Genomic DNA, 12,205 nt, shown 5'->3' on the forward strand with positions numbered 1-12,205 from the left:
GGGAGGAGAGAGAGAGAGAGAGAGAGAGAGAGAGAGAGAGATCCTCTGAAGCGGGTTCTGTGCTGACAGCAGTGAGCCCAAAGCGGGGCTGTGGAACCCACGAACCTGTGAGATCATGACCTGAGCAGAAGTCCGATGCTCAATGGTCTGAGCTAACCAGGTGCCCCCTCTCTTTTAGCTTTCATATTGGGCTGCAAAAGGTCACACATCTGCCCACTTTAAGGGACCCTGGCAGAAAGTCTGGCCCGTGAGTGACAAGAGAGGGAGGACCTTCTGTGTTCGAAGGAGCCAATAGAAGACTAGGAGCGCGGCGAGGCAGAGCCTTGAGTGACACAAGGGGAGGGGGCGCTGCCCCTTCGAAGGAACAATAGGAAGGCCGGAGGGCGACAACGCTAGGCCGCTAGAGGCGGGCCGGGTGTGTTAACAAGAGAATACGTTATGTAAAAAGACTCTTCACTTTCTACAGATGTTTTAGAAATGAAGCTTCTGCAGAGCAATCTCCCAGGCGGTGTTTCTACCCTCCGGCCTTACCACTCCCTCCCGCCCCGCTCCCAGGACCGGGTTCCCTCCGAACACCCCTACCCGCACGTCGCCACGCCTTTGCTCTGGCAGTGCCTCTGCCGATGGCCGGGAACGCCCATTTACCCGCCCGGAACAGTCGCTACACATTGGAGCCTCACACTGCTTTCGAAGCACCAATTCCGAATACCCAGCCTCGGAAATATCACGAGGACTTCCTGGATTCCAAAACGCGTATCTCTTCTGGCTGGAATGGGAGCCTCAAGAGGCAGTGTGAGGCCCTGGCCGTTTTCCTGGCCGGCGACGTTGTTCCTGGCACAGACCGAATGACGCCATTTTTGTTACTGGTAGAGCTCGGCTTGGAGGCTGTTTCTGGGCATGCGAAAGATAAGCTAAAGCGTCAACCAGACCCACCAAGGAGGGCTGGAGGGGAAAGGGAATTTCGTGGGATGTTGAGCCCATTTGTGCAAGCAGGGAGCCAAGTTCGTCTTGAGAAGGAGCTTTGGGGTCCTGAGAGCAGAGCCAGGGTGAGGGGCCCCGTTAAGTGATGCGGGTCTGTGTGGTCAGTGATGGGGACATGTGGAAGGACTAATGAGGGGGTCCTTTGGACTGAATGATGTGGAAAACAGTGATAGGGAGGGGCGTCTGTAAGACTGTGTGGGATATTCGATGAGGGGTTTATGGAAGCGATAGGGGAGTCTGTGCAGTGAGCAAAAGTGTCTGTAGGGTGAATGGTAGGGTTTCAAGGGAGTGAGTGAAAGGGGCTTGTGGGATGAGTGATGGAGAGTCTGTTGGGGGATCTGGGGTGAGCAATGGGGTGGTCTTTAGGGTGAATGATGAGGGTCCATGGAGACAGGAATTAGAATGTGTAGGGTCAATGTTGAGATTCTGTGAGGTCCATGATGGGTGGCTCTTTGAGATGGATAGTACATCCAAGAATAAACAAAAATTCCTGCCCTTGTGGTATCAACATTCCAATGGAGGAGTCATACATTGGGCCTTTAATTTGTATTTCCTTGATGACTGCTTTTTCATATATTTTTGATATCTTAGATCCTCTTTTGTAAGGCACCTGTTCAGATCTTTTGCTCCTTTTTCTATTGAATGTCTGCCTCTTCCTTATTGATTTGTGGAACTTGTTTTTATATATTCTGATACTACTCCTTTATCAGTGATATGTGTTTTGCAAATATTTCATTGATTTTTGGCTTCTCTCTTCCGTGTTGTGGCTTTGAATATTAAGGTTTTAAGTTAACTTTGAGCTGTAAAGCACAACGTAAATTTAGAGTTTTGTTATTCTCAAGTTAACAACCAGACAATGCCCTCTGTAATTTAGGAGGAGAATTAATTTCTAGGGCATTCAGAAGCAGAGTCGCATCTCTGAAAATTTTGGTGCCATGACAGCTAAGGAGGAGTTCTCTGCTTTTTGTTTTCCCACCACTTCACCCTCTAGTCACTGGCTGTGTGATCATGAATAAGTCACTAAACCTCTTTAGGCCTCAGTTTCTTCACTGTGAAATGAGGATAATAGCAGGGTCTATCCTTTGAGGCTTGGGATGATATTTAAGTGAGTTATTACCCGATTATTATCTATTCATTATGGTTTTGTAGCACTGATCTTGTATATATTTCATGGATCTTCCATGAATTCAAGGTCAGTTCTACTCATGTGATACCCAAGAAAATCCAGTGAAAGAAATTAGATACCAACAAATGAGATTTTGTCAGGTAGGGTTGAACTTTGGATGGCCACAAACCACTGTGATATCTTTGGGAACAGATGTTTGTTGTTATTAAACAATTGGGAGTGTGATCTTGTGGTCTGCCTCTTCTTCATTTTGCAGGTGTATTTCCATGCTATTAACTTTATTTCCATATACTATTAAGTATATTTCTATGGAAATTGTCAAACATTCAGCAAAATAGAGGGAATTATATAATAAACCCCATTATGCACATCACCCAGTATCATCAATCATCAACTCATGGCCACTGTTGTTTCACCTAGACCAGGGGATGGAAAACTCTAGGCAGTGGGCCAAATATGGCCTGCTGCTGTTTTTATACAACTGTAAACTATGAATGGTTTTCACATTTTTTAATGTTTGGAAAAAAATCAGAAGAATATTTTGTGACATATGAAAACGATATAAAATTCAAATTATAGTGTCCATAAGTGATGTTTTATTGGGACACAGCCAGTAAACAGAATTGGCTTATGTATTGTCTATAGCTGCTTTCAGTCACTGAATAATTGCAACAAAGACCATAGGCTTCACAAATCTGAAATATTTACTGTCTGTCTCTTTACAGAGAAAGTTTGCCAACCCCTAATCTAGACCACCCATTTATTTCTCTCTTCCAGATTGTTTTTTGTTATTGATAACATAAAATGCACAAATATTAAATGTATAGCTCAGTTAATCTTTATATATATAGTTGTTATTATTTTGAAACAAAGCCCAGATGTATCATTTCATACAAAAGATAAGGACTTCAAGGTCAATACTTGAATTTTATATATTCAATATAAAATAACAGTAATAACTTCCGATCATCATTGGTTAAATTTCTTAATATCATCAAATATCTAGTCAGGACTCAAAATTTAATGATTATCTCAAAGATTTTTTTGTCTTTTTAAATTAAGGTCCAGACAAGGTCCATACTTTACATTTGGTTTCTGTATCTCGTGAACCTCTTAATTGTCTCTAGTGTTACTTTAAATGGTCACCTGCCTTTTCATCTCTTGGAGGTTCCATAACTTATTTTCTCAGTCCTCAGTGATTAGGCATTTTGATTATTTTCAAAATTATGGTGTTAAAGACAACTCTGTGATGAAATTTCCTTCAGTAAGTCTCTGCACACATCCATGATTATTGCCTTAGGAAAAAGTTCTAGAAGTGGCATTGCTGGTCAGATGACAAAGACAATTACCAATGAATTAACAAGTAATGCATTTTATATTCAGCCACTGAAGAGTGATTAATACAGCCTGGTCTCTGAAGACTCTTCTGTACCCCCACCCCACCCCCAATTGGTTTCCAAAGAGAAACAGAAAATGATGGAGTCCCAGGTAGGTTGTTTGTTTCCCACTTGGTTTTCCCACAATAAAATGAAAAAGGACAATACATTGAACACATGAATTAGAGAAATTTAGACAGAATAGAAGATTAAGAGGCAGGTGAAGTTGCTGTGAAGATATCTGGCCATATTTGATATAAAATGAGGTAAACATTTTATCTTCAAGCTTCCTGGCAGCCACAGTGAAAATGGCAAACAGGGTGCTTTAGATGATTTGCATTCCCCATCAAGATAAAGCAGTTCATCAATCCATCTCCTCAAGTCAAGATTTCTGAGACTTTAGCTTAAGAAATGTTATTGTTGAATTTTCCTAAAGGCCAGCCGTTTTCAGCACAGTGTGGTATCATCAATAGTTGTTTCAAAGAGGCTATTTTTAGTTAAAATTTTCTGGCAGAGGCTTGGAGCCTAGTTTTCCAGGGCTCCTTCACTGTCATCTCATAGTTTGTGGGATCATGCCCCAACTCAAGGCCAGTTCCTTCTCTACTCTTCCATTTTATGCCTTTTTATCCTTTCTTTGCAAGGGTAGTCTATACATGGTGCAAAGAATGTACATAATATTGCAAAGTAAAATTTAGGAAGAAAGGGAAATATGTCTGAAATCTAATTTTTGCCTTCTTCCCTGGCATAACTAGTATTATGTAGTTTGGGGATGAGCTTTCCACTCTTTATACATATAATCCCTATGTGTGTAGATGTATATATGTAAATGTGTGTGAGTGATTTTATTATTTTCATGTGTTTTTTACTACACAAACTATATCTTCTGTAACTTTAAAAAAGTGTATTGATAAAACATTTCCAATAAATCCAAACTTTACATATTTTATTATGGGAAGTTTCAGTTTTGAACATACACAAAAGTTGATTTTTGTGAACCCCTTTGTACTTATCACCCAGCTGCAAATATTATCAACCAGTGGCCAATCTTGTTTTATCTATGGTTAATCTCCAAACATTCCTGTCATCATCATCATCATCATCGAGTCAGTCTTTTATTAATATTTTGTTGAGAATTTTTACTCCTATGTTCATGAGACATGGTTGTGTTTTTTTTGTATTGTGCTTATCATGTTTTGGCATCACAGTTATGTTGGCTTTATTTAACAAGTTGGGAAGTATTCTTTGAAAGAGTTTGGGTAAAATTAGTATTATTTCCTTCTTTTTAATTTTTTAAGTTTATTTATTTATTTTGAGAGAGAGAGCAACTGGGGGAGGGGCAGAGAAAGAATCCCAAGCAGGCTCCACGCCAACAGTCCAGAGCCCAATATGGGGCTCGAACGCACTAACCATGAGATTATGACCTGAGCCAAAACCAAGAGTCGGATGCCTAACCGACTCAGCCGCCCAGGCACCCTAGTATTATTTCCTTCTTGAAAATTAGGAAGAATTCTCCAGTGAAGTCATCAGGGTGGAGAGTTTTATTTGTGGTTAAGTTTTTAATTATGAATTTGATTTATTTAAAAGATACAATACCATCCAGCTTTTCTATGTATGTTGGGTTTGTTAACTTGTGATTTCCAAGTAATTTGTCCAGTTTGTCTAAGTTAGAGGTCAGCAAACTTTTTCTGTAGAGGGCCAGATAGAAATACTTAAGCTTTTGTAGGCCATATGGTCTCTGTTGCAACTACTCAGTTCTGCTTTTGTAGGTTGAAAACAGCTGTAGACAATATGTAAACCAATGAACATGGCTGTAATCCAGTAAAATTTTATTTATGGACACTGAAAATTGAATTTCATACAATGTTCACATGCCACAAAATATTCTCCTTTCACTTTTTTCTTCAACAGTTAAAAGTGTAAAAACCATCCTATGCTTGTGGGCCAGATTTGGCATGCGTACCATACTCTGCTGTCCTGCAATCTGCATTGTAAATAAACTTTATTTATAAATAAAATTGTTCATAGTATCTTTTTTAATGTTTATTTATTTATTTTGAGAGAGGGAGAGAGCACGTGTGCAAGCGTGAGCAGGGGAGGGGCAGAAAGAGAGAGGGAGAAAGAGAGAATCACAGGTAGGCTCTGTGCTGTCAGCACAGAGCCCGATGCAAGACTTGATGTCATGAGCCCAGAGCTCATGGCCTGAGCTGAAATCAAGAATCTGGCACTCAACTGACTGAGCCACCCAGGCACTTTGTTCATAGTATCTTTTTATTGTTCTTTTAATGTTTGCAGGATACCAGCCCCTTGTTGTGGATTCTTTTATTGTTTCTGTTTTTTTTCTTTGATGTCTAATGGAAATAATAAGAATAGGGACGCCTGGGTGGTTCAGTCCATGAAGCATCCTACTTTGGCTCAGGTTATGATCTTGCGGGCGTGAGTTTGAGCCCCATGTCGGGCTCTATCCTGACAGCTCAGAGCCTAGAGCCTGCTTCAGATTCTGTGGCTCCCTCTCTCTCTGCCCCTCTCCCACTTGCACTCTGTCTCTCTCTCTCACAAAAATAAACATTAAAAAAATTTTTTAAAAAGAATAAGAATAATCACAGCTACCGTTTATTGAATGCCTACTGTGTGCCTGACACCATTATAATAAAACATAATGGAATTACTTTGTGTTAGATACTATTATTTATCCCCATTCTTCAGAGAAAAAAAGCTGAGGCATGGGTAGTACATAGTCTCACCAGTACTCTAAAGTAGTGAAGTCACAAATAAGGGAACAACCTTAACACATCTTTGTATATTCCTCAAATATTTATGTAGACCAAATTCTTGGACATGAGAGTGCTAGGTTACAGAGCAAGCATGTTTAAAATTTAAAGGGTATTTTTCAAATTGCATTTTGATATTATGTAATAAGCTTCTACATGTGGCTTCAAATCACTTATAAAAAGGCCCATTTCCAAATACTTTTCTTACTACCAGATAGCTTCAGTGTTTTTCATTCTTACTATTTTTATGGTTGAGCATTTTATCTTATTTTCATTTGCTTTTCATTAATCATTAAATGAAATTTGGCATTTTTTCACATATTTATTTGCCATTTAAAAATTTCTCTGTAAAACTCCCTTTCTGTCTTTGTCTTTTGCTCATTGATTTCTAAGAGCTTTTTGTATATGAGTGATACAAATTTTGAAGTACGCATTGAAAACTTTTTTTTGGCTATATGTCATTTTCTCACTCAGCCTTGTTGGCTGTCTTCTCTCACTAGAATATGAGATACTTGAAGAAAGATATTTTTGTCAGGTTTCTTTTTTGCTGTATCCTCAGTTCCTAGAACAATGCCTGGTATTCAGTGGGATCTCAATAACTGCTTGCTGAATAGATGGATGTTTTTTTCACTTAACAATATACCTTAGAGATTTTTGCATAGCGATCCTTGTTGCTTTTTAGGGTTGTATATGGAATTCTCTTATGCAGATTGAAGCACAATTCATCCAATCCCCCATAAAGTTGTCTGCATTATTTTGCTATTATAAATAGTACTGTAGTGAAGTAACATCACACATGTTCTTTTGCTTACATATATGTGTTGAATAATTTCTAGAAATGGAATTGCTGGTCAGATGACTATAGATGCTAGAGAGGATGTGGAGAAACAGGAACCCTCTTGCACTGTTGGTGGGAATGCAAACTGGTGCAGCCACTCTGGAAAACAGTGTGGAGGTTCCTCAAAAAATTAAAAGTAGATCTACCCTATGACCCAGCAATAGCACTGCTAGGAATTTACCCAAGGGATACAGGAGTACTGATGCAGAGGGGCACTTGTACCCCAATGTTTATAGCAGCACTCTCAACAGTAGCCAAATTATGGAAAGAGCCTAAATGTCCATCAACTGACGAATGGATAAAGAAATTGTGGTTTATATACACAATGGAATACTATGTGGCAATGAGAAAGAATGAAATATGGCCTTTTGTAGCAACGTGGATGGAACTGGAGAGTGTTATGCTAAGTGAAATAAGTCAGGCAGAGAAAGATAGATATCATGTTTTCACTCATATGTGGATCCTGAGAAACTTAACAGAAGACCAGGGGGGAGGGGAAAGGGGGAAAAGTTACATAGAGGGAAGGAGGCAAACCATAAGAGACTCTTAAATACTGAGAACAAACTGAGGGTTGATAGGGGGTTGGGGAGAGGAGAAAGTGGGTGATGGGCATTGAGGAGGGCACCTGTTGGGATGAGCACTGGATGTTGTATGGAAACCAATTTGACAATCAATTATATTAAAAATAAGATTTTGATGGATATTGTTAAATTATTGTAAGTTAATTGCCCTCAAAATATATTGTACCAGTGTATACTCGCAATTTGAGTGGTCCTTTTTTTTTACATCTTCACCATCTTAGTGACTTATCAAACTCTAAACTTTGATATTATGTAAGAAAAACATGATATTTTTATTTAATTTGCATTTCTCTTCATGTGAATGAAGTTGAACACCATTTTACATGTTTAGAAGCCATTTGCATTTTATTTTCTCTGAATTGACAGTAATGTCCTTGGATTATTTTTTAAAAGGTTAAGTTGTTGGTCATTTTCTTTTTGCTTTGTAGGAGCTCTATAAATTGAGCAAATTTGTTCTTTGTCCATCTTATGTGTTGTGCATATATATACTCCTCAGGTAGTTGCTTGTCCTTTGAATTTGTTTATGGTATATTTTGCTATGAAATACATAATGTAATCAAATTTATCAGTGTTTTCCTTTGTGACATCTGGGTCTTGTAGCATGCCTACTTAGAAGAGTTTTCTCCACTTTAAAATTATTTTTAGAATCTCTCCTGTCTTTATGTCTTCTGATTTTCTTTGTTTAAATTTTTGTTATATCTCAAATTTATTTTTGAGTATAGTATGAAATAAGGAGTCCAACTTTATATTTTTCTGATAACTACCCAGTTTTGAACAATCTGTCTTTTCTGCATTTATTTACTTTCAAAATTCATTTGTTTATTTCTTTTTCTTTTTTCTTTTTTTTAAATTTAAATTTTAGTTAACATAGAGTGCAATATTGGTTTCAGGAGTAGAATTCAGTGATTCGTCACTTACAATACCCAGTGCTCATTAAAACAAGTGCCCTCCTTTATACCCATCACCTATCTAACCCTTCTCCCAACCACTTCCCTCCATCAGCGCTCAGTTTTTTTCTCTATTGTTAAGAGTCTCTTGTGGTTTGTTTCCCTCTGTTCTCATTTTTTCCTTTCCCATATGTTCATCTGTCTTGTTTCCTAAATTCCACGTATGAGTCAAATCATATGGTATTTGCCTTTCTCTGACTGACTTATTTTGCTTAGCATAACACGTTGTAGCTCCATCCATGTTGTTGAAATGGCAAGATTTCATTCTCTTTTAATGTTTATTTATTTATTTTGACAGAGAGAAAGCGAGAGATAGAGAGAGAGCAGGCGAGGGGTAGAGAGAGAAGGAGAGAGAGAACCTCAAGCAGGCTCCATGCTGTCAATGCAGAGCCCAAAGCGAGGCTCAATCTCATGAACTGTGAGATCATGACCTGAGCCGAAATCAAGAGTCGGATGCTTCACTGACTGAGCCACCCAGGGTGCTCCAAGATTTCATTCTTTTTGGTGGTTGAGTAATATTCCATTGCACATCTAGTTTTAGACTGTTTATGCTGTTCCACCAACCATTCTTGCTAATGGCAGAACTTACAAAGTTTTTCTCATTAAGTATGCTACACAAAATGGTAAGTAGTTATCCTACAGGTGTTGCTGTGGTAAAAATGATCAGAATGAGAAGATTGTACATAATGTGCTGTTATAGGAACTAGTGACCTATGAAGATGTGGCTGTGGACTTCACCCAGGAGGAGTGGCAGCATCTGGACCCTGCTCAAAAGATCCTACACAGAGATGTGATGCTGGAGATCTACAGCCATCTGGTCTCTGTGGGTAAGGGCAAATTCTCTGTATAACAATGAATCAAGTCCTCCCCATTCTTCAAACTGTCAAGACCATGACCTTTATGATTTTCCATTAATAGGGTCTTTATAGTTTTTTTATGTTTATATTTTTGTTATATCTGGAATTTATTTTTGTGAGTTAAGGATCCATCTTTGTTGGGAGGCCCCTGAGATTGCTTCTTCTCTTTATGAATTTCTGAATAATTTTCCCTTAACAGGGTGTTCAGGTATAAGTCCAGGTATAATCTTCAAGTTGGAACATGAAGAGGACCCATGGATCATGAAGAGTGAGTTGTCAAGGTGGATCCACTCAGGTAAGTGAGAATTGGGTAGATGGCTGGGAGGGTATTTTCTTCTTCTCTGACATCAATAACCTCTTTGATTCTTTAAAATTCACCAGGCCTTCTTTATAACATCCATCCCACATGAGCACCTTCTTAGCACTTCTGTTCATTGCTGTTTTATTTTTGGTTTCTATTTGATTTTATCTTTTTCTTCTTTCAGACAGGGAGAAAAGCCTTGACTCTTCCCAGCAGATCATTTCTGAAGAACTTTCATTTCAAAAAGAGATATTGGAAAAAGCCCCAAAGGATAATTCATTGTACTACCTTTTAAAAGTTTGGTGTATTGACGGTCAGACACATAAATATCAGGGAAACCAAGACAGAGTTTTGAAGCAAGTCACAGTCATTAACCATGAAACATTGACCAAGGAGAAAGGCCCCAAATATAACACACTTGGAAACAGTTTTGGTGGGTGCATAAACCTTGATACTTCAAGTAAAAAACTCCATAATTTTGATTTATGTGAAAAGAACTTGGAATCTAATTTAGACTCACTGATATGCAATAGGAGCCATACAAGAAAGAACCCCATTGAGAGATTTGGATGCAGGAGCCCACCTAGCTTTAGTGATTCCTGTTCTGTACCGGAGAAAATTTACACTGGCATGAAACCTTGTGGACATGGTCAATGTGAAAAATTTCTCAGTCATAAACAAGTCCATATCCAGTATAAAAAAGGTCAAGCTGGTAAGAAACCCAATGTTTGTGGTGAGTGTGGGAAAGGCTTTATTAAGAAGTCACAGCTTATTATACATCAAAGAATTCATACTGGAGAAAAACCGTATGTATGTGGAGATTGTGGAAAAGCCTTCAGTGAGAAATCACACCTCATTGTGCATCAGAGGATTCATACTGGGGAGAAGCCCTATGAGTGTACTAAGTGTGGGAGGGCCTTCTCCCAGAAGTCACCCTTCATTGTTCATCAAAGAGTCCACACTGGAGAGAAACCCTATGAATGTTCTGAGTGTCAAAAAGCCTTCTCTCAGAAGTCACATCTCATTATACACCAGCGAGTTCACACTAGAGAGAAGCCCTTTGAATGTAGTGAATGTGGGAAAGCCTTCTGTGAGAAGTCTCACCTTTTTATACACCAGATAACTCATACTGGGGAGAGACCCTATGAATGTACTGAATGTGGGAAGACCTTCCCTCGGAAAACACAACTCATCATCCATTATAGAACACATACTGGAGAGAAACCCTATAAGTGTAGTGAATGTGGAAAAACCTTTTGCCAGCAGTCCCACCTCATAGGGCATCAAAGAATTCATACAGGAGAGAAACCTTATGTGTGTAATGACTGTGGAAAAGCCTTTTCCCAAAAGTCCCACCTTACTGGACATCAAAGGCTTCACACTGGAGAGAAACCTTATATATGTACAGAGTGTGGAAGAGCCTTCTCTCAGAAATCACCTCTTATTATACACCAGAGAATTCATACAGGGGAGAAACCCTATGAGTGTAGTGACTGTGGCAAAACCTTCTCCCAGAAATCACCCCTCATTATTCATCAGAGAATTCATACAGGGGAGAAACCCTATGAGTGTACTGAGTGTGGAAGGGCATTTTCCCTGAAGTCACATCTCATTATACATCAGAGAGCTCATGCTGGAGAGAAACCATATGAACGTAATGAATCTGGAAAGGCCTTATGTGAGACGTCTCCACTAGCTCTACATCAAAGAACTCATACTAGGGAGAAACCCACTGAATCTGCTGAATATGGTATGGCCTTTTCCCGAAATTCACAGATGATCACATATCAGAGAACACACACAGCAGAGAAACCCTCCAACTGCAGTGACTGTGGGAAGGTGTTCTGCCAGCACATACACTTCACTGGACATCAGAACCAACATAGGAGAGAAACCTCATATAAGTACTGATTGTGGGAAGGTCTTCCCAGAAGTCAGATCTCACAATGGATGAAAAAACTCACACTGAACAGAAATCCTCTGGGTACATTGGACATGAAAAAAATGTGGCACCTCCTTTACTGTGGAATAGATTCATACATTCCTACATATTTCTGATTACTCCTCCACAGGATGATCTGGTCAGGCTCTCAGAATATTTTCAACACTGTAAATATGTAATGCACTTGCTCACCTTCAAAGTATTCCCCCCCCCTCACAGAATACATACATCTGGAATAATTGGCATAGTTTTGGCGTTATTTGGTGTTGAAGGTTTTGTAGCATTTTCCGTGAATTTATTTGGGTATGGTGCATAATTTGAAAGCAATCTCATTGTCATCTTTCTCTATTTCTTTCATCATATTTTCTCTCTTTAGATTATATATGTATTTATGTTGATATGTCTATCAATACATAGATATAGATATATGAATCCTTGTAATTTTCATAAAAATCATCCATTTTCTCAAGGAAATATAGATTTGTGAA

At 38.9% G+C, this 12,205-nt stretch overlaps 1 protein-coding gene across 6 annotated transcripts; it reads left to right on the forward strand.

Annotated features, from left to right (window-relative positions):
- Positions 1-422: 422 nt before the first annotated feature.
- ZNF630 (zinc finger protein 630) lies at positions 423-11,962 on the forward strand. Of its 6 annotated transcripts, none has more exons than XM_019417551.2 (5): positions 699-792; positions 3,491-3,595; positions 9,318-9,444; positions 9,674-9,769; positions 9,960-11,962. In XM_019417551.2, exons 2-5 carry the CDS (start codon positions 3,581-3,583, stop codon positions 11,684-11,686), a joined length of 1,965 nt encoding a protein of 654 aa, XP_019273096.1. In that variant the 5' UTR covers positions 699-792; positions 3,491-3,580; the 3' UTR covers positions 11,687-11,962. The 6 variants fall into 6 exon arrangements, with proteins under 6 accessions (XP_019273092.2, XP_053747636.1, XP_019273096.1 ...); XM_019417549.1 differs by having other exon boundaries at positions 765-866; XM_019417550.2 differs by lacking the exon at positions 699-792 and adding an exon at positions 942-1,046.
- The last annotated feature ends 243 nt before the right edge of the window (positions 11,963-12,205 follow it).

Source organism: Panthera pardus, unplaced genomic scaffold (assembly GCF_024362965.1).
Source record: "Panthera pardus isolate Hobbes unplaced genomic scaffold, ASM2436296v1 HiC_scaffold_27, whole genome shotgun sequence".
Classification (NCBI taxonomy): domain Eukaryota; kingdom Metazoa; phylum Chordata; class Mammalia; order Carnivora; family Felidae; genus Panthera; species Panthera pardus.